The sequence below is a fragment of the Heliconius melpomene genome, chromosome 4, assembly GCF_056956725.1.
Source record: "Heliconius melpomene rosina isolate 202511_hmr_F chromosome 4, ASM5695672v1, whole genome shotgun sequence".
Taxonomy (NCBI): Eukaryota; Metazoa; Arthropoda; class Insecta; order Lepidoptera; family Nymphalidae; genus Heliconius; species Heliconius melpomene.
In genome coordinates, this window is record NC_140392.1 from 10,088,160 (window position 1) to 10,111,954 (window position 23,795).

Here is a 23,795-nt window from a genome sequence, read left to right on the forward strand (position 1 = left end):
AACTTCAAAATAAAAATGAAATATTAAGGGAAGCTTACCACATGCAATAATGAAAAATGCATTTTTGACAAACTTTTCAAAATTGAGGTTTGTCACATAAACAAATCCTCTAATGACAGATTTTCTAATATACCTACCATGTAAACATATCTGTCAGGAACAATTCAATTATTATTAAACTGTTTCTTCACTTGTAAAATACACATTTAATCATTTATCATTAAACAAATTGCCGTTGATTAGTATACTAATGTCATTTTTCTAATTAGTTCTTTCCTCTATTGCAGTTTTATTATTTCACAAAAATTTATACTAATATTATAAAGTTCAAGTTTTTGTTGAATGTGCTGACTTTAGGAACTTAGCATTTAGAATGGAAATTTAGAATCTATAATATTATTTTAAATATGATTGTTTTAGTTCTCTTTGTAATTGAGTAAGAATTTATTATGCATCTTGCAATTTTATTATGAGCTCTAGTGAATGTACAGAGATGTAAATGCGTCCCTGGGTGCATTTTATCCTTTTAGTTCAGTAGATATTGTTGCCTTTTGTTATGAAAGCCAAGTTCAATTCTGTGGATGGTTAACACCATTTTATAATAGTCCATCCATCCTTAATGAGGCTGTTGTGTACAGTATTTGAATGATGCAACAGTTGTGGGTTTCATTCCCACTTGAAATTTGAAACATTTTTATTTTCTCACTCTAGAAACAAAATAAAGTATAGCATTGAGTTCTGCCTCTCAACAGGCAATTTTTCAAAAATATATTCCAATTTATTTATTAAACAAATAAAACAGGTAGAGGTTCCGATATCAGATTATTGAACCATTTTATTATGATTGATAAATTGATAGCAACAGACTTGAATAAATAAAATTTTTATATGCCAATAAATTGCAATGTAAAATGCATAATCTATTCCAGAGAGTGGTTGTTAAATTAGAAACTAATTAAATAGTAATTGTTAGTGCTTTATAGTAATGTGATAGTTAATTGTATTTTAGGTTAGTACATTAGGACATACATACATACAAATAAACACATTTACATGGTTTCTAGTCATAGCGCAGGGGCTCAAGGGTGCTCAAACTATTAGATATTATGTACAATTCCATCACTCAATAGATTTAAAATAAATGAACTGACAAATATTTGTTTTATATGGGAAAGGAACTGGCGACGTGTAGAAGTGTGATTAATTAATCACTATATCTGCCGGATTGTACTTAATATATTGTACAATCCGGCAGATATAGTGACTTAATATATTAAATGTAATCTGCAGGTGAAAATTAAATTTATTATTTTCAAGGCACATTACAAGATTATTTAGTTATGTAAGACTTCGTTTTTATATGCCTTTTGCAATTTTTAACGCAAAAACGATTAAATTGTAGAAAAAGATAATAAGAAGCCAAAATAATTATACTTATAATAGTTTTTATAATATTGCAACTTTTTTATCACGTCATCGTAATGCTATAATGTAGTGTTTGATTGTTCGCGATGGTTGTGGGATCGATTTCCATTAAGGGAATGGATATTTATTTAAAATTTTCATTTTCCTGCCGTTGTTCGACTAAGAATCTGCAGCAATCAGTTCCCCCAAGGAAATTGAGTAGCTCACCTCTGTTCCCTTTGTCTACCGTGCATAATGCATGCTATAATTAAACAATGACCTATAGTTAAAATAATATTTTTTTAAATATATAGGTATTTTTGTTTGAGGCCGTCGTGGCCCAGCCGTATAATATCTGACTGCAAAGGCGTCGGTTGTAAGTTCAATTTCCACGCGGATTAATAAATGATTTTATTCTTTTTCGCTCTGGTAGCAAGGAAATTCGAGGAGTGTCTTACCCTTAGGTTCCCTCTACCTATCTTGCTATATGCGGGATACATGAGCGTGAAGCTAAAATAATAAAATATTGCATGTTATTATAACATGTTTAGCACAAAAAACAAGACTTGACACTTGGATCACTTTCAGACTTTTTTTATGCAGCTCGTTTCTCGAACATTCTATTTATATCTATTCTTTTTTTGTCATTTTTTAATTAAATGAAATACTAACTATTTACATAAGTGCTCGTAAAAGATTAAATATGGTGGTAGCACCGTGAAGCGTTTGATTTTAATTAATTCTATAATTGTACTTACTGAATCTGTTAGAATAATATTTTTAAAGTTATATAATTACCTAAATGTTTATATTGTTAAGAATATTATGTTCTCGCTCCGGTCTCAAGACAAGGCACGGTATTGAGTTCGGCCACTCAAGACGCTACGACACTTATATTGAGCTGATAGTGAGGAAAGGAGTGTTCTACACTAGGTTCCGTCTGTCAAGTCCACTAAGATTTAGAAAAAGCATAAAGCTGCTTTTTTCATTACCTATTTTTTCTTCGCTCTCAATTGATTTACAGATATTGTGTGCTTGAACGTAAAAAGCGAAAGTACATACTTTTCCAATACTTTTTCTAAGGTATTTGTATTCTCAACTTCAGCCACTTGCACCGGAATTATATTTAGAATTAAGATTTTGATTGTGTCAAGACAATCAAAATCTTTTTTAATTCACAATCAAAATCGTTTTCGGAATTTGCGACAATGCGTGTTGAGTGGCGGACCCCAGGCACCCCTGGCACTTCATAACCCCAAGTGGGAATCGAACTTCCGCAACTGCCTCAATATTAAGGTGCTATATTTTTGTCTATAAACCAGCTTCCAGTGGGCAGGTAGGCGACGATGACCTCAGGCGGGTCACTGTTCGGTTTGCGATCAACCTATAAATAAACTGCGATAAAAAAAATGTTTTTACGACAATCGTAAAAGCAGAGTTGGTATTACCTACGTATACTATAAATAATCTATATTATAATTGGATTAACTGAGGCCAGATTGAAATGCGACTCTCAATGCCTCCAAAATTCGGTGGAAAATAGGGGACGGTATCTCAACACTGGGTTCTCTCTGCCTACCCTGTTGATCGCGGGATACGGCGTGACGAAAAAAAAATTTATTGGATTAGGTTGTATTTTTTTAATATTGTATGGAAATAAAATTGGGTTTTTATTTACATAGTAAAACTATTTACTGTAGGTTCTTTTTTTATATTTTATAGCTGAAAGAGTTATATTATATTTACGTGATTCATTTAAAATGTAAATGACCGTATATTACATTATAACCATAATGATAACCATCATCTAAAATAATTTGTATCCCGCACGTAGTAAGATGATACGTGTTGAGTAGTGGAATTTAACGTCGCGCTCGATAGCAACTTGAGTGGGAATCGACCCTTTCTTCCTTTTGCGTGTGCAGTCGTACCCCTGCGTCACAACTCGTAATAAATGCTTTTATAATTTACTAGTGGACCCGGACGCGGCTACGCCTGCTTCAACTATAAGAATATTTATTAAATATATTCATGAAATTATTTTCAATTCTCAATAGAATTAGTAAGAAAATATAAGCTCAAATAATCAAAAAGAATAATAAGTAGATACACATTATTAGAAAAAATTATCTGAGTTATTGAAATGAACTAACAAAAGGATTAAAAGTAACTAAAGGATAGGTATTTTTAATATTAGAAAAAGTACCTAAAGTTTTCCGTGTGTGCGTACATAGATATCGACTCTACGAAATAACTAAACATTTCTATCTATTGAGTAGGATAATTTTAGCGGGCAATATCAAATAAAATAAGAAGAGAATCAAAGTGTATTTTAAATTAATTATAAACAACAAATAAAGTTCGAAAATGTATGAAAATTTATAAAACCGTCAACGTCATCTGCCCGTTCGCGTCGGTCATACTGTGCCGCCCGCTAGGTGGCTAGGTCATTTGGAATCAGTGACATCTCCTTAATTATTTATTAGTATGTTATACAGTAAACTATAATTTCAATCTAGTTAAAATGCTAAAAGTGACTATTATATTTATTTTCATAAGGATCAATATCAAAACGTCGCGGTAGCGGTCGCGTAGCAACGACGGTTGTTATTAACATGGCAGAATAAATTGCATGTCAAATTAGAATGTACTTTAAAATATATTAGTATATATGTGTAATGTAATGTTATATAGCCTATAGCACTTCTGAAGAATGCAGCTTTCATACAAAACAAAAACAATGAAAATCGGACCAGTAGATCCAGAGATCTTAGCGTTCAAACAAACAAACAAACAAACAAACAAACAAACAAACTCTTCCGCTTTATTATATTAGTATAGATACAGTCTTATAAGATATTCAAATATACTCTATCATATTATATTATTTCCTAGCAGGTTTCTTGTTAGGCAATTTATTTTAAATATACTATAGTATAATTTAACTAAATCAACTTATTAGTATTTTAGGTTAAATTTCTATATAAAATAACTTTACGTGAATAATCATAAGTTAAAAAAACAGAAAACCATTAAAAATCTTACTTAATATTCATACATTTTACAATAAAAATCCTGACTTTGTTAAAGATCATTAAGTCGACTTGCTGAGTGTATTTCCAGTTTTAAGCTCTCAAAGCTCACAAGACAAGTTCTTAAAGTAGAGAGCTTATTTCGCAATGTTTGCTTAGAAAATGAACGTTTCCCAAGTGTTTGGAGCAATGTGCGAATGCCTTTTCCTTATACATAAACTTCGAGGTTTGGTTCGTGAGAAGAATACTATTTTAGTATTATAGCATCATTTTATAAGCTTTGTAGAATATTATTCATACTTCTAGGGCGGTAAGTAGAAAGAAATTAATAATAAAACACTCCTTTCTCAGCTTTTCGCCCGAATTTGTTCTTGATACTGTGTGTTCATTGGCGTAACTCAACCGCGCACGTTGTCTTATCACCAAAGCGGTACCACGGGGAAATGAAATATTACATTCCCCTCGTGAGGATCGGACTTAAACCACCATTTTGCGTACGGACTCGGGCGCATTTGCGGATAGCGACCACTGATTGTAATTTTATTAAACTTTAGAATTTTTGCATAAAATAGCAGTAGGTAATAGTTATCGCGTTAATTTAGTTAACCTTGTCTTATTCGGGCCAATTAGTTTATATTTTTAATTTAAAATTATTTGTAAAATACTTTTGAAGGTTTCATTTTCATAAAAGATAAACTGTAATAAAAAAATCCGTTTATATTTATCGATGTATTTGTATAATTTTTTCAGCTTTACGAAGTTACCTGCATAGCAGGATAGGCAAAGGGAACGTAGTATTATCCTAGATATTTCCCGTGAGGTGGCGGAACTGAACGCCGCACTTCATCTACCTGAGCAGAGAAATGAATATAATTCAAATATAATCGTCATCCCGAGTAAATGCTAACTGTAATACTAATAGGTACTAATACGTATACCTAGGTTTTTTGTACGAGATTTGAACCTAGGACCACGTTACATAAATACTCCTTTCCAATAGTAATAATGAAACAGTATAATAGGTGTTATTCACTCTCAGCACTTAGTATGGCTAGATCATGAGAGCTACACGTAACTACTTTCACTAGTGAGATGCAATTTTGTAAGAGGTGTATTATTGAATTATTATATTACGTTTTCTATATTGGCATGTAACGATTTTGTTTTAAAATATATGTATGTATATATGTTTATTACTTCATTGTGTGTATATTTTATTATGTAAATAATTGGCCAAGTGCGAGTCGGACTCGCGCTCGTTTGGTTCCGTACCATCTATGAAAACGACAAAATAATGTTTGTTGTATGGGCCCTTTAAAAAATTTATCCGAGTGTCTTGAAATTAGATATCGGCTTCTAAGTCTACAAGTCTACACTAGTGATATAATTTCTTATTCCTTTAGATAATCCTAATAGAAATTATCCTTTGTGTAGATATCACCTATGGGTCATAATGTAGCGTGGTTTACTAAGAAAATCTTAAGAGAATTATTTTCCAAAAAAACCCCACACGTAAAGGCCGGTTGAGTTAATTACTAAACCAACTTAAAATATAATTTGCCAATTGAAGTTTCAAAGACCTTCTCACACCTAAAAGAATGGCAAGGTTGTATTTCCAATGTAATTCACGGTCGAGGAATGCCCAGATGTTTGTTGATGATAAAAAAATATATAATGTAATTAGATTCGTGTAGTTTGCATTGCTCCTTTGGCCTTCCGTCGTGGCGCAGCTACAAGCGTGTGTCTGTAAACGTGACGGTTGGGTTGGGTTCGATTGCCACTCGGGGGATGGAATATTTAATATTTTCTTTTCCTTGCTCTGGTAACGATCCAAATGCCTCCAGAAATAGGCAGAAAGTGAATAACAGAAGTGTCTCAATGAGAACGGAGTGTCTTAACACTAGGTTTGCGAGCTTCCTCTACCTACCCTGATATGTGCGGGATATCGCGTGAAGCTAAAAAAATAATTATATTTTATACTATTAATATTTATACTTTTTTTTTTATGTTATCACTTATCACAACACGAGATATCCCAAATTATGTATACTATACAACGTTGCTTTTCCTTTGTTTTGGTATATTGACTGTCGATAAGCATACATACGTTAACTGATAAATAATAATTTGTATATGTATTAATTTTAGTTTATTCCTTTACTGTGCTATATTCTGGTTATGTAAAAAATCTATGATTTAATTCGACTATATATGGAAAAAACCTTGATTCAGATTACCTTACGATAAATATTAATAAAAAAGTGTTATTCCAAACTAAAAATAGAAAAATATTTTTTAGATATAGAACATAAATAAATTGCAACATATAAATATTTAGACTAAGCTCGATAAGAATGTATGGCTTAGTAGTCGCAGCGGTTACCCAGAGGTGCGGGTTCGATGTCCGCCAAGCTCAAATTCTAATACGTTTTCTATAAAAGTATAAATGATGAATATTCTTATTTAAATATAATATTTTCAAGATGCTATGTGTATCTTATGTCAATTTCTAACATTTCCATCTCGTTGGCCGCAACGCCGTCACGCTGCGAGATCACCGTCAATTACCGAAATGGTCGTCGTCATTACAAATACATTACCACTTGTAGGTAGTGGAAGGCGAAAGTTTGTTGCTAAAGCTTCGCGTTCACTTAATGTAGCGCGATGGAATATTACATATTTTTGTGTAGGTATTATTATTGAGTGAGGTTGTTTTTTTTATATATTTTTTGTGGCAGTGATGGCAACGGCGTTCTTAATGTAAATGCGTCGGGTGTGGGTTCGATTTCCATTTAGGAAAATGATTTTATCCTTTTGGTTAGAAGGCAAACCGCGGCGTTGAGTTCCTCCCCTCAACAACGTGTATTACGTTGGTGAGACGCGGAACTGGATAATTGTTCGGAAAGTGGGGAGCGGAGTGTCTCAACACACTGGATTGCCTGTACGATTTGTGTCGATATTTTTTTGAGAAAGTAAATGTAGCAATATTTGAATCCACGCCAAGCTGACCTAATTAAGAATTTCACGCGAACTATAAAAACATTTGGAAACGTTATATTATTTTTAATACTCTTTAACGTAATATTGTAAATTGTTATTATTTTTTCGATAGCGGAATTTTAACAGCTATTTAATAAATAAATTAAGTTAATGATTAAATAATATATTTTCAAGCTAAAAATATAAATTTTATGATTGTATGTAAAAATAATTTTCATTTGCCTGTGACATTATTAATATTATATTCGGTAACTCTACTGCATAGCATGTAGGTAGTATTAAGTGAATGTAAATCTTTAATGTTTGTTTGTGTTTCTTTGAAATGCCTTTGATCGATGTGAATGGGTGCAAATGATTTGATGATGTCGAATTAAGTGATGACAACTTTCGCCTAAACTATATGATGGTAATATCTTATAAATTTTTTTAGCATCATGCTGTATTCTGCCAATAGCAGGGTAACCTGGGAACCTAGTGTTAAGACACTCTGTTCTCCACCTACCGCCCAATTTTCAAAATATTGCGTGTTAAGTGACAGCTGGTTAAAAGAGCGAAGAAATGAATATAAATTAATAAGGTTCCCTTTACCTACCCCGCTATATGCTGGATACAGCGTAAAGCTAAAAATCTATAGAAGTAATTAATCTGTACAAGCAAAGCTACTCAGCTATAGCAGCAAATAATGACAGCCAAAACGGCCAGAACTTATTATAATATAATGATATTATTTTCTATTCAAAAGTTTCTCCACAGTTACAAATATTACGCAAACAAAATGAATGTCCGTGCATTTATCAAAACGATCGTAACCGCGGGAGAGAGTTGAACTTACGATTATTATCTTTATTATATAGAATGTGTCTGTATGTGGTTTGTTCACGCGATGCTTCATATTACACTTTTGTGTTGGTGTTCATAAATGTTGCGGGAAAATTGTGATAAAAAATAGGACCTTCACGCTGTATCCCGCGAGATGAGGTAAAGTCCGGTGTTGAGTTCCGCCATTAAACGTACAATGCCTCCAGAATTTGGCGGAAACTGGAGAACAGTAATGTCTTAAAGGGAACGTAATAAATTAACACTTGATTCCCAGGTTCTTTCTGCTTATTCTGCTATGTATTACTGCCGGGTATAACATGAAGCAAAAAAAATATGTTTAGAATTGGAAGCTACACATCAAAAACAAATCAACTTCACGCTGTGTCCCTTGCATAGAAGGGAAGGTAGAGGGAACCTAGAGTTAAGACCCACCGTTCTCCACATTCTGCCTTATCACGACAACTACAAGTAATGTTTTCAACGAAAACCAGTTACACTTACCCAAGTATGTAGGTAATATTATAATATTATGTCAAGGTGGCGTTTTGTAATTTATGCAATGCCTTGTATGAAAATAATGACGATAAAGAGACAAGGATGTATGGATGTGGCAACACTGTTTTAATACGAAATCGCCTAAAATCCATTTAATTATTATCAGTCTATAAATGGTTCGCATTATTTAGGTTATGTATAAATAAGATAAGAAATACAATAAGAAAGACAATAAGAAATCAATTTTTGTTTGGATTGAATGTTTATGTGCAGTTTCACTGATTTAAAGCTCATTTAAATTCAGATTCACCTATAGTAGAAAAGGCACAGGAAAGGCACTCGTTTTTCATTTGGCATCATCAATTTTTTTTTGGTTCTGAATTTGGTATAAACTCGGGAGAATAATATTTCATTTATTATCTTTTTAATGTAGACCCGTATTTATAGATCGCTCTTAAGTCTGCAATCGATCTTGAGATGCCGTTTTCATATAATTCATGAGTGAAAATATCATCTTAAGATCAATCTCAGAGTAAAGGGCCGTGGTGTCTTTGTAAAAGGTTCACTCTGAAAGCTGCAAAACTTTTAATTTCTTGTTTACGTAAAGTGAGGGTAAACGGTTAATTGATAGCCATAATATTCAGCCTAAATGTCAGATATCAAATTGATTATTATGATTAACCTCTTCTTACATAACCCTATCATGAACTTTTTGAGGATAATGGTTACCTTAAATTACCAAAACGGTACTTTGTAGTACTTTGCATATTCATTTTATGAAACGGGCATACAATTAATGGATAATATATGATTTTTTCATATAAATGGCTGTTCCAGCTGATTTTTTCTGAGAAATCTTTTGGATTTAATGTAATTATTTAGTAATTTTATATTGACAATTTATGACTCTTTTGTTGTATTTTGGATATGGTTGATTTAAGGCAATGGCCGTAGGTAGGTCTTTGGTGTCGTCTGTATCATTTAAATATACATTATATCGTCGTGGCACAGTGGTACAGTGTCTGTGTTTGTAAACATTACGGTTGAGGCTTCGATCCCCGTTCATGTTGTATCCCGCAGATGGTAGGGTAGACAGAGAGAACCTGGGAACCTAGTGTTCGGACACCCTGTTTCCATTAAGACACTTGCTATCACTATTTTCAGTCGAATTCTCAATACATTGCCTGTTGAGTGGTGGAATGTCGCGCCTTTGTCTTGTTATCAGACCGAAACAATAAGAATATTAAACATTTAATTCACCCAAGGGATTCGAAGTGAGTACCCTGCTATGATCGAGATACAAAGCGTAGCTAAAAAAACCTTAAATTAGGTCAAAGTCATACAAGTTGGCGCTTACCAACAGACATACAAGATTAAAGCTGCACGCTTTAATACAATCACTTTTACTTGAAGTAAGTCGTAAATAAAGAAAGTGGGTCGCCGTCGACGATTGACGAAAACAATCGGATTCGTCACCCGCCTCACCATTGTTGAACAACAATGGTTAATTGGGGGAAACATGGCGGCTTGTGGGTATGTTGGGTCGAAACATAACTTAATTTCTGATAGAAATAGTTAATATTAAGTGTACTGATATATCTTTATTTTAAAAAAAACATATTTCGTGTCCATTATTTGAACAACTTTCTGCTAAAGCTGCGCTTATGCATATATTTCTTAGAGTTTAGCTGGACCGGTATGGTTCTACATCAGGGTTGCTTCAAAATCCAACATAGCCCTAATCTTACCAAGGCCTAATAACTGTGGAACAAAAAAAGTTTCATTGAAATCCGTCCAGTTTCAGAAGAGGCGCCTGTATAAATAGAAAGACAATAATTTTAAAAATTATGATTAGGTTATAGAACCTTGAATGTTATAGAACATTGTTTTACATAATCCTAAATCATAGTGGTACAACTGTGTGGGGGGAAATGGGGAACGGAGTGTCTCAACAAGAGGTAACAGTAGTATAATAAAGAATAATCATCTTAATTACTCGTCAGAGCGGTCATTTGTACTTTCGCCTCTTCCTAACCGATGATGCTGTAAAGAACATCCTCAGTCAATAGCAAAGCTTTATAATATTAAGTAAAGATATACAATAATTTCTAATATTAAATTTTCTTATCAATTGTTTGGCCAACACTTTAAAATTATTCACTTTTATGCCCAGGTGGTGCCCACACATGTCGCAGCCTACGACGCACTTGTGCTAGACCGCTCAGCACCAGCACCGTTCTGTGCAAGAGTCCCACAGAGCAGCCGCCCGGACCTCCACACAATGCCAAGGATTTGGGGACTGGAGAAGGTAGCTATATTCATTACTATATTTTTTTCTATTGTATTCAATTTGAAATAAGTAAGGTATTACACAGGGTCATGGGCGGCGGTGTCACTATCAGGTGACAAGTACGTTCGCTTGCCTTGTATTCTCTATAAAAAAAAAACTCCAACAAAAATGTTTATTTTTTAAATTGGCCCAGTAGTTCGTGAGGTTAGGGTATTCCACAAATGGATTTCTTCAGCTTTTATAATTAAGTAAGTAGATACATATTAGTGTATGTGGTATAGATAAGACGTTTTTCGCGGAGGACGGAGTGTCCTAACACTATCCTACGGTGCTACATGCGGTGTACTGCGTGAAGCCGAAAAATGAAAACTAGAACAGAATAACGCCGGCTTATAGTGTAAACCTGCTTAATTCGTTTTTTCTATTATAATATTCTTGTATATTAATTTATCACTAGTTTACATTATAAAGGAGTGTACAAACAAAGCTAAGTTTATAATAACGAGATAAAAATTGAATAAATAAAACTACGTACATATAAGGAAAATAATAGTTTATCCTCTTAAATGTTTTCTTCGAGGTTTTCGTAAATGTTTTCTTTTTCTAATATACGAGTACCTATATTAGATAAAGACATTTCCCCGAGTTTGATTCGAACCTATAATTGGGTCGGTGGTTGGATCTGCGGACCGACTACAGCGACAACCAGAAGATTTCACATCTCAGTGCACTGCTGTGCCTGGGATTTGCAACCCAAGTAATTAGACAATATTATATATACGGCGTTATGTTTCGTAATCTAGCGGAAAATAACATCGTGCTTTGTCTAATTATACCAGCAAAAGTTGTAAATGATGCACTGGCTTAAGCGTGTGACTGTAACGCGACGCTTGTGGGTTCGATTCCTCGACGAAATAACACACCACACTCAACAAGCAGTGCTTCGAAAAATTGGTGGAAAGTGTGGAACGAAGGTTCCCTTTGCCTACCCAGCTACATGCGGGATACAGCGTGAAGCTGAGAAAAAAATACTGTAAATACAAAGTATCGTTCTCCCAAGTGAGATCTATACTTCGTTGCGTGTAGAGTTGTAAGTACTCGTAACAACTATGAAACAATTTCAATATAAAACATGTATTCAAACACTTAATATATGTAGTGGTAACATAGTTACACGTTGTTTAAGCGAACACGTGGATGTTACTTCATTAGGTGATTGGAAACGATTTAATTATATTTGAAAAGGCACACTTGAAGCCAGTCGTGGCCTACGGGCACGAAGTGTGACTGTTAACACGACTGGTTGTGGAAATTGGAAATTAAATATTTATATTTCCATTTCTTTGCTCTGGTGTCATGTCTGGTGTTGAGTTCCGCCACTTAACAATGCCTCCAGAATCGGCGGAAAGTAGGTAACGGAGTGTCTTAGCACAAGGTTCCCTCTACCTACCCTGCTGTGTGCGGGATACAGCGTGAAGCGAATTTTTTTATCTGCCACTTTGTCTACTTGTTGAAATGGAAGTTGTATGGATGTGTGAAATAAGTAAGAGGTATGTAGGTACTTTTTATTTCTGTTTTAATTTGTTAAACAAGGTTGCATTATGCTAATTTTGTCGATAAAACTTAACTCTTCAGCTTTATAATCTTAATATGCCGTAGATTGTCTGTAAGAATCCTCGCAGACGGTGGTCCGCTGATAAAACCATAAATATTAAGACTTCTTCATAAAGTTTTTTCGAGATTTATAATTAAACAACACCATATAATCGTTTCTTGCATTATTTTCACCCCACACATGTTGTCAAGGTGAAAGCAACCTTCACTGATGCAACGCAAGGTTAATTTTCCATTGTTCTCATCTCGTGATTCATCTATAATCTTCTGTAAAGGTCAAGATTGTAAAAGCCTTATGTAACATATTATTTTTTAGTAATTTGCCGATATAGTAGGTAGTTATTTAATATATGTATTTTACATTTTTTGTTATCTTTATTGTGTACCTATACTACTACAATACTACGTATGCTGCGGAACCTAGGAACCTAATGCTAAGACATTTTGTTCTTCCGTTACCTACTTTCCGCCGAATTCTGGAGGCATTGCGTGTTGAGTGGCGGAACTCAACACCGAGCATCGGAGTGTCTTAACACTAGGTTGCCCCTGCCTACTCTGCTTTAAATAAATTGTCTTACAAGGCTACATACCTACTATCGTTACCTCGGTCCCGGCAAGTGAAATGAAAGCTCGCGCGAGGTAGGCAAGTTTTTAAATTCAAAATACTCATATAGAGATACTTGAAGGTCTCGGGATGAACATAGGATACTTTTTTCTCATATTTGTAATATTTTGGATATACATATATCAATATATTAATATACTTAATAAATTGACATGCAATTTATTCCGCCATGTTTATAACAACCGCCGTTGCTAAGCAACGATTTGCAAAGTTTGTTGTTAGAAAACGTCGCCCAAAATGAGCTTGCTTAACGCATCTCTATTGAAAACTGAAAATAATTTCATAAATATGTTTAATAAATATTCGTATAGTTCAAGCGGGCGTAGCCGCGTTCGGGTCCACTAGTTTAAATATAAATATGACTGTATTTAGAATACCTAGTTGCTCTAAATGCAGTTTTGGTTCTTTTTTCTTGTTTATTATTTTTTTGCAGATTGCAGAGTGTTTTTAAGAAAAAATGCTCTGTTGGACTCTTTTTACTGTTTTTTTTACCTTCACGCTCTTTTCCTGGGAACCTCCGTTCCCATTAACACGTTCACGCCGGCGTGTACCACCTGTGGCTCGCACTAAATTGTGCTATCGGGCACCGTGTACTACCGGTGTTGCGCATTCGATTGTGCTAATAGACACTGATAATTTAACGTACATATATAAAAAGCAAAGATACAAGAGTCAAAGATACAAAGATGATGAAGGCCAACATAGATTTACGCGCCGGCGGGAACGTGTTAAACACTTACTTTCTTCATATGATTTAACATCCTATATCCATATTAACATCCTGTCTCAATGATTCCTGAGATTGGCACGTAGAATTACACAAACTTTTCATTTTTTTATTAGTAGTAGGTATATAGTAAAGATGTAAATCGTAGCCCAAAACGACGATTCGCAATAATCACGACTGTTCTCGTACAACTCATTATATAGCGATTGATGTCGCGAATTGTTATTTTAAACATTTGTTTTGATTGTAATCTTTGTGTTTAGCTTTGTGGACCGAACCAGGGGTTGATGACCTGCGCTAAATGTATAATTAAAATTTCATATTGTTATAGAAAACATCTTTAAATATTCGTCTTTCCTTGGTGTATGTACAAACAAAATTGGACTTCGTCGTCCTATGTTTCTAGGTGCAAATGGATAAAAAATATATCTAGAATAAGAATATTAAATATTTCATTCCACCGAGTAAGAATCGAACCGACTATCATTGCGTCTGCGGCCGCTTGTGCCTCTGAGGCTGGCTATCTAGATTTTTGTTTTATTGCGTCAATTTAGATAATTGTGTGCAAATTAAAGGACATAACTTTGCTATATTTTGATAAATGCAGCGATAACCTATTGTTAAAACACTCTGTTTTCGTGAATAATATATAAGTATACCTAATGCCTGTCAAGTGTTACAAATAATTAAACAGTTTCTTTTCTCCCAACCTTTAGGATCATCATCTGGCGGCAAGAAGTCCGGAGGTAGTGGAGTACTGACGTGCCCTAAGTGTGGTGACCCCTGCACTCACGTGGAAACCTTCGTGAGCTCCACGAGATTTGTCAAATGTGATAAGTGCCACCACTTCTTCGTTGTTCTCAGCGAGGTCGACACAAAGAAAAGTATTAAGGACAATGCCGAAAACAAATCTGGATTTTACAGGTATTTCTATGTTTTGTTAGGAAATTTGACCTTTTTTTAAGATGGATTTTGATAATTTAGACTTTGAATAATTTTTGCTCTGTAGATCCTCTCTGACATAAAATGACTCTTTGAAGGACTCAACCTCGCACTTCGTCAACTAGAACGAGGAAATGAAAATAATTCATTGTCTCGAGTGGGGATCGAATCCACATTCATTCCGGAATATCACCGATATATAATATGTAGTCTTATTGTTATACCATGAAGTATGAGCGTACCGATAGTTATGAAAAATATTTGTTCTTTTTTACCTTATTTGGCTATTCTAATTTTTTTACTCGAATGCACATATCGTTTATTTTTTATAAATATTTTGTAAACGGGCTCGCATCAGTAGATTTGAAATTTGTTCAGTTCCTATGTTACAAAAGCGTAAATAAATTTCATAGTTCTGCTTAGTAAATGGAGATATTTCAGTGACTATACACTCCGATTTTATTTTTTATCAGCCACAATCACGAATGTGAATGGTTTTCTATTTAACATGATTATAATAATATTGATTAATATTGGATTCTATGTAGTGGTAGCAGAGTGTGGAACAGAGTATCTTAATATTAGGTGCCTATGTCAAGCTGAACAAAATACTAAGGGTAGCCAGCCACGCTGTGCTATTTGTTAAAAAGCTCTTCATAAGAAAGTTTATTAAGTTTATGAAAAACCCGACGGTTGTGGGTTTGTTTCATATTTCCGCTCGGATAAGATAAAATGCAGGGTCGAGGTCCCAGGGAAAGAGGAGACCTGGTTATCTTAACACGAGATTCTCCTGCCAACCCTGTTATATGCAGGATAAACCGGGAATGTAGTAGAATACTAAGCCTGCAAAACACTCTTTAATACTTTACAAATAATCAATATACAATTGATTTTTATTGATATTTTAATAAATAAATAATAATTAGAGATTAACCAAACAGCCTTGTACAACCGATATGAAAATACCGAAGGCGATCGTATTAGGAAGGTCGCTTACATCTATAATTGAGGTCAACACATCACCTCACTTTTGTTTAATTGATAAAATGGAAAAAAAAAACTTTAGGGAGCCTAATATTGTTTTGTCTTGGCAAACTTAAATGCTAGTTTTTGATATTGAACTGATAATGGCGAGAGTTACAGAATAACATGGATACATTTTCATATAGCTTCACTCCGTATACCGCATATAGAGTAGACGGAAAGAACGAAGTGTTAAGACACTATCACGCAATACTACCAGGTACTAGTGTCTTTATATGAAAACATTTTTTTCCCCCAAATGGGAATCGAAACCACAATCGTCGTTAATTATAACCGTCGGTTGTGTATTGTTATGTTAAGTTAGTTAAAATATCTTTAAAATTCTATCTTGTTATTCTACTTTTAACTACTAGTTACTCATTACAAGACTCATTTTAAGCTTTTAATTTTAAGTGAAAAGTAAGAAAAAACATGACTCAATTCAGAATCTAACCCATAACCATCAGTCAGAAACATACAAAGAAATAACAATAATTCATTTGTATCGAAGTATTCTACTAGTTTACGCAAACGTCAAGGTCGCGTATTAGAGGGTCAATGCTTTTTGAACGTGTTTGAGAAAAATTACTTATTTGACCAAATACAGAAACTACTTATGTATGTACATATAATGTACATACCTACAGATTTTTTTGTTAAACATTTATTCTTGTTTTAATGGTAAATAGAAAAACTATTTTTACTCTTTACTCTACTTTAGTTTTTAACAGTGGCTTCGCCAGCGTGATTAAATAGATTTACAAGACAACTAAGAATTGGGATGACACACGTTTATTCTAAATACGCGAGATAGAGCCTACAGAGTATAGACTTTTTCGATAAATAAAACAAAAAAAATAATAATAATAATATAAGTCAGCTTCACAACTTCACGCTGTATCCCGCACTCAACAGGGTAGGCAGAGGGAACCTAGTGTTAAGATATTCCATTCCCCACTTTCTGCCGAATTCTGGAGGCTTTTTGCGTGTTGAGTGGCAGAACACAATAATAATATAGGGATAGGTAAGGAATTTGAACTTACGACTGTCACCGATCAGTTTTAACCGGCTCTGCTATGATGTAGCGTAGCGATGCTGATACAATAAGTTTTTAGCATGTTAGTGGAAAATGATTTTAATATAAATAGCAGATGTATCATCCTTTATGTCATTGAACTTCCTTCAGATGACTTTGTTTTAGACGCTGTAACTTGTCGGCCTGACTTTTATAATAACTGCTGTATGGCACTATGGACAAATAGCTGATTCTAGAAACGATGGTTGCGGGTTCCAATTCTAGTACTAGTGTTGCGTTGTCTAGGCAGATTAAAAAGAAAATTTATGATTGGATACTTTTTTATTTGTAAATTTATACTCTTCTACCCACGTACATATGCGTTTATTTGTAAATTAAAAATATTTAAATAATTTTCGTGAAAGTCTGCTCTACTGTTTTCATGGTTAATTCAGAGCTACAGAAGGGGCCATATTTTGCGAAAATTATGTGTTATTTTAGTGTTAGTAATCGACAAATGATTGTTTCATACTGATATGACATTACAGGCCAGGCCAAAAAAAATCGTACTGATATTACAGGCCAGTCGTGGCGCAGGAGCACAAGCGCTAAATTGTGGGTTCGATTCCGACTCGAGGAAACGAAAAAGTTAATATTATCATTTCCTCACTCTGCTAACGAGCTGAAGGTTGAGTTCCACCATTAAACACTCAATGCAATAAAATTTAATTTTAATTATATATATTTGTGTATAGAAAGATAAATGTGTAAAATTAACTCGCCTTAATCTCTTCGTATACCGCAAACGGAGAGATTTACATAAATTAATTCTAATAATCGGGCATTACACTTTATTGAATATACATTATGAGCCCATAAATCTAATATGCATAATATATCTAGATATATAATGGTATATACAAATAATCAAGATATATTATGACGTATACTAATACAAGCGTAAAATATATAACTAATTGTACAAACAATTCTTTACATATATATATATCATACTTCCTGTTTACTATGTTGAGTCTTGACGTAAACCTCAATCTTGCTTGGTGACTTACCGTAGTAACAAAGTATTAATAGTATTTAGTACTTATATTATAAAGGTATTTGTAACTCTGTCCTCCATTATAAAATCGTAGCGTTTGACTTAGTTTTCAGCCTCTGAAACGCTGACTGACCTCTAAAACTCTCTGGTCAAAGATACCCCGGGTTTTGCCTCGTGGTAAGTTCTAGGGTGTAGGGTTGCCTCCATATCTGTTGTTTACCACTTTTACACTTTTACACTTCTGATAGTGTGACCTGGAATTGCACAGCCAAATGGATATTCCCCTTTTAACCTTCGTACTACTTAAATAATGAAAGAAATATATAAATCGTCATTATTCCATTATATGATAGTGTGATTATTTTAGCAATAAGATCTTTGATCTCCTCGAGTCCTACACATTTTTTAGTGAAGTCGTCGTCAAACGCCGGTTATAAAACTTAAGTATGCAAATAATCTGTTTTAAAAGTTTCATTTAAAATCCTCTTAGTGATTCCCTACGCTGCCCAGAGGCATGTAGGGTACATGCCAGGTTTCCATTTTCCATGTCCAACAATTTCTTGCGGTACGTCTTATAATAATGACGTTTCATATATAAGTACAGAATTAAAAAATATTAATTTCGTATCTTGCTAATTTAAAGCATTATTCATCATACTCATAATGTAAAAATCGAAACGAAAAAAGTGACCCAATTATTAGTAATTATCAATCTCCAACAAACAATCTGTTATAGCGTCCGTTGACTCCTAAACCGAACTGGTGACTGTCAAAATAACACAATGTCATTGTATGATAACTTATCTGAGGTGTGTTTACTAAGTATAATATAATATATATTTATATTTTATTTTCTTTGTTTAAAAATTACCCTTTTTTTAGCTTTACGCAGTATCCCGCATATAGCAGGATGGCAGAGGGATTAATGCACCTGTGAGCATAGTGTTAAGACACTGTGTTCTAATCGGAACATCCATCCATTTAACACTTCCTGTCGAATTCTCGTGGCACTGCGTGTTGAGTGGCGCAACTCAACGTTGCGCTTTGCCTCTAAACTAGTGCGAGGAAATGAATCAGTTAATCCAGTTAATATTTTTATTTATATACATTGTATTTTTTTTTCCAGAAAACCGCCTCCGCCACCGAAAAAGATATTCGAATATCTAAACAAGCACGTCGTAGGACAAGAATATGCCAAGAAAGTTTTATCAGTAGCCGTATACAATCACTATAAGAGAATATATAACAACGTCACTAGCGGAACAAGTAGTGATGCCCACCACCCCCTACATCACACACATAGAGGTAAGGAATGATTAGTGATTTTAATATCTGTGTTTTGTGGTTTGCTCAGAATAATTAAGTTCTAAAACTAACCTTTTTTAAGGCCAGTGGCGTGGACCAGAAGCAGCAGCGTCCGTCCATAAATACCACAGCTTGTGGGTTTGGTTTCCATAACCAGTCGGTTTTAGGAAATTAAATGTTTAATATTTACCCGATTTGGTAGCGAGGCAAGCGTTGAGTTCCGCCACTCAACACGAAAAAGGCGAAAGTACCTTATAATTAAAATTTTTCTCAATCCTCCTAGGAAAATAAATCTTCGCTATTTTTATATACCATGTAACAATAGAACTTACAATCATCAATCAAACGAAATGTTCGATTTGAACTGCACTATAGTAGTGCCTTTGGCACACGATAAACAGTAAAATTTCAACAAAAGCCAAAGTAGTTTGAGAGAGTGTGACCAATCGACTCGTGAAGCCTTTTAAAAGCGAAACTGTCTCGTTTCTGCGCTCCGTTTTCAATGTTTGCTTATTCGACCGGAATGACAGATTTTAACAGAAAGTCTTTATTTTCATTTTAATTTATTCAAATGTTTGGATTAAAATTACTGTTATGTTTTTAAGGTTATTCGATTTCCTCTCAGGGAATGGGATGTTTAATATGTTAATTTTTCCGCTCTGGTAATGAAAAAAAAATTGATTAGGTATATTAAGAAATTTTTATAACTGACTAGCGGACGCGCGCAGCTTCGCTTGCTTATTAAGGGGTGAATTCTAATAAACCATGAAACATGTGTTCAATGAAATATTTTTAAGAGTCTAAATTTCAAATTTTATAAAAATCGGTGCGATTTAAAGATTTTTCCATATAAACTTTCAACCCCTTATTTGCACCCTTAGGGAAAGAATTCTAGAAAACCATGAAACACGTGTTCAATTAAATACTTTTAAGAGTCTGAATTTCAAATTTTATAAGAATCGGTGGCGATTTAAATTTTTTTCCATACTAACTTTCAACCCCTATTTCACCCCTTTAGGGTTAAAATTTTCCAAAATCCCTTCTTAGTGGATGTCCAGATTACGAAAGTAAACATCTGTCCAAATTCCACGTTTCTACGTACAGCGGTTACGGCTGTGCGTGCGTCTTACCTCAGTCAGTGAGGACAAGTCTTTATATATATATAGATTAGGGTCCGGTGCGGCGCAGTCAGATTGTAAACACTATGATTATGGGTTCGATTCTCACTTAGGACAATGGTTTATTTTCATTTCCTCGTACTGGTAAGAAGAAAAAGTGCGGCGTTGTGTTCTACCATTTAACAGCGTCAAGCAACGTCTAGAGAAATTAGGCGCAACCCCCCTTTTCTCCTTATATTTTATTCATAAAGAAATCAATAATTCCTAATTGATCTGATATATTCATGTTTATTAGGATTTTCAAGGTATACTGAGTAACGGAACTCATCGCCGCGCTTTGTTTTTGTTATCAGAGCGACGAAACTAAAATACTGAATAATTGATTTCCCCAAGTGAGAATCGATCCTATAATCGCGATTGCACATCACATGCTCGGGCCACTGTGCCACAACGGTCATATTTCCATACATTTCCTATAAATGTAAGTAATGATAATTTCACAGATGTTCATTTGAATAACGCAGGCGCTGGCGGCGCGGAGGTGTTAGAGCGCAGCCACCACGAGCTGCGCCTGGACAAGAGTAATGTACTGCTGCTGGGGCCCACTGGGAGTGGTGAGTGATTGTTCTCTTCCTTTTTTATTTTTCTCGTTTTTTTTTTTCATAAAGTCGGAGTAAGTTAATAGTAGTAGTAGTAGTAGTAAGTTCATTTAGGTTGGAAATGAATAGTTTAGTTTAAATTTATTTGTAATATAAATTGATTTACTTTATTTTATGTTAGTTAAAAACATATATTATATTAATACTTCATTAATCTATACTAATATAATAAAGCGGAAGAGTTTGTTTGTTTGTTTGTTTGTTTGTTTGTTTGTTTGTTTGTTTGTTTGTTTGTTTGTTTGTTTGTTTGAACGCTAAGATCTCTGGATCTACTGGTTCGATTTACTATGTTTTTGTTTTGTATGAAAGCTGCATTCTTCAGAAGTGCTATAGGCTATATAATATTATATAATATTACATTACACATATGTACTAATAAATTAAAATACTTTCTAATTTGACATGAAATTTATTCTGCCATGCCAACCGTCGTTGCTAAGCACCGGTTTGCAAAGTTTCTTTATTGTTTTAAGAAAACGTCACCCAAAATGAACTTATATGGTATTGATATTCATCCTTATAAAAATAAATATATTATATAATATTTAATAAATATTCTTATAGTTCAAGCAGGCGTAGCCGCGTCCGGGTCCACTAGTTTTAAAATATAGGGATACTTGATAAAATCTTCGATTTCTATACTTAGGAAGGTTTCATACTACAGTGCCGGTTACGGCGAGATATTGTTACATGCGTGATTGAGCGGAACTTGACCGTAACGATAGTGTGAATAAATGCTCTTACCTCTTAGTGTTTCTCATATACGATTTTTTTAACAGACTAAGATCGAACCTAAAACGAGCCATGACTGGCGCTATAGTGTGAACCTCCCTTAATTTACTTTTATTACACATTGTTAATGTTCTACACCTATACGGTACCATCGTATTGTACCTACTATAACCCAAGCCCTAGGTCGTTATGAGCTATGAAGGTCTCCACACGGTTCTTTCTTTGTGCGATCTCAGCTTATTAAAATTTTGGTTTAATCATCCTCTGGCAACGATCTATCTCAAAGAATATCCGCCTGATTAACTAGTTCTGTTTGGTCTCGGTTAGGTAAGACTCTCCTGGCGCAGACGATAGCGCAGTGCCTCGACGTGCCGTTCGCGATCTGCGACTGCACCACGCTCACGCAGGCCGGCTACGTCGGGGAGGACATCGAGAGTGTCATCGCTAAGCTGCTGCAGGACGCTAATTTCAAGTTGGTATACTTATTGTTTGTGTTTATAGTGGCTTAGGTTTTTTTGAGAGATTTAGATGTTAGATGTTCCTATTGCTACTATATGGTTCTATGAATCAATATATTACTTAAGTCAAATATCATTTTTAAGATTTATTACTAAACTATAAGAACTTAAACGTATTGTATTGAGACTTATTAAATTTTATCTCTATCCATATTTCGCAAAAATTATAAACAAATCTATCATATATTATGATAACTATAATATTGTAACATAATTTAATAAATAAATACATGTTTCAGTGTGGAAAGAGCACAAACGGGCATAGTGTTTCTCGATGAAGTAGACAAAATAGGTGCAGTGCCCGGAATACACCAGCTACGAGATGTTGGAGGTTAGTTCCTACAGAAATTATAAAATAACACCTATAAAATTTAACATGATAAAAACACTTATATTTTATACAATCTCTAAAGAGATTTTTTGTCCATTTATATTCTCTTTCTCCTGGCAGTTGCCAGGGTCTACCTTCCTGTTTAACCTACTCCACTTTGCAGAGTCTGTAACATCCTCGGTGGTTATATTGAGACGCAAAAGTAGTACACTCTCGGCAAAGCCTGAGGTCGATCGTGCGTTCGAAGATGATATGATTGATCATTTTCTTTTTGTCTCTTTTTTGGGAGTAAAAGTATTCCATAGAATAGCTGAAAAAAAAAATGGTTCTTAGAGATGACTCTTCTAAACTCTTTTTTCTTCAATTCCAGGCGAAGGCGTCCAGCAGGGCATGCTCAAGATGCTGGAGGGCGCCGTGGTGTCTGTGCCGGAGCGCAACTCGCGCAAGCTGCGCGGCGACGCGGTGCAGGTCGACACCACCAACATACTGTTCGTGGCGAGCGGCGCCTATAACGGGCTGGACAGGTCAGTGAGTGCTGGGTCAACAGTACCAGCAGTACTTCGTCTTTCGAAAGCATCCCTTTCAATCGATGGGTTAGCGAGCAACCCCTAGAGACACTAACTTCTCGCCAGAAAAGCTTCGTGTTTTCCCCATCTTTTAAATTTCTGCCGATTCACGCAGCTTATACTATTCCTTTTTAATCTCTCTCATACTTTTAACCTTACCTGAGGCTATCGTAGTTGAAATCTCCGCTTAGTTACACGTGGATGTAACGTTGCAGCCCTCGTAAGGGCTGGCACAGGTGACTGCGGGCTAGCCTTCAATCGTGGACCCCTCGATTTTCTTGATGCTTAACTTTATAATTATAATAATTAGATTTCCTTTCCAGATTGATCCAGCGCCGCAACAACGAGAAGTACCTGGGCTTCGGCGCCTGGGACCCGAAGTCGGGCCGCCGCGCCGCGTTGGCGGCCGCGCGCGCTGACGCGTCCCCGCTCGACTCTGCGCGTGCCGAGGCGGCCGAGCGCGACCTATGGCTGCGCGCAGTGCAGGCCCGCGACCTCATCGACTTCGGCATGATACCGGTAT

General features: G+C 34.9%; 1 protein-coding gene across 5 annotated transcripts in view; it reads left to right on the forward strand.

The window, feature by feature from the left end:
* Positions 1–23,795, forward strand: part of ClpX (Caseinolytic protease chaperone subunit) — a 30,499-nt gene that overhangs the window by 1,342 nt on the left and 5,362 nt on the right. For 4 of the 5 annotated variants that reach the window (XM_085185063.1, XM_085185062.1, XM_085185064.1 and 1 more), the window contains exons 2-9: positions 10,924–11,058; positions 14,723–14,930; positions 19,170–19,348; positions 20,970–21,080; positions 22,185–22,329; positions 22,615–22,706; positions 23,077–23,230; positions 23,596–23,791. In XM_085185063.1, coding sequence (XP_085041189.1) covers positions 10,924–11,058; positions 14,723–14,930; positions 19,170–19,348; positions 20,970–21,080; positions 22,185–22,329; positions 22,615–22,706; positions 23,077–23,230; positions 23,596–23,791 — 1,220 coding nt within the window. The remainder of the gene's footprint in view (positions 1–10,923; positions 11,059–14,722; positions 14,931–19,169; positions 19,349–20,969; positions 21,081–22,184; positions 22,330–22,614; positions 22,707–23,076; positions 23,231–23,595; positions 23,792–23,795) is intronic. The other variant, XM_085185065.1, reaches the window with a different exon arrangement.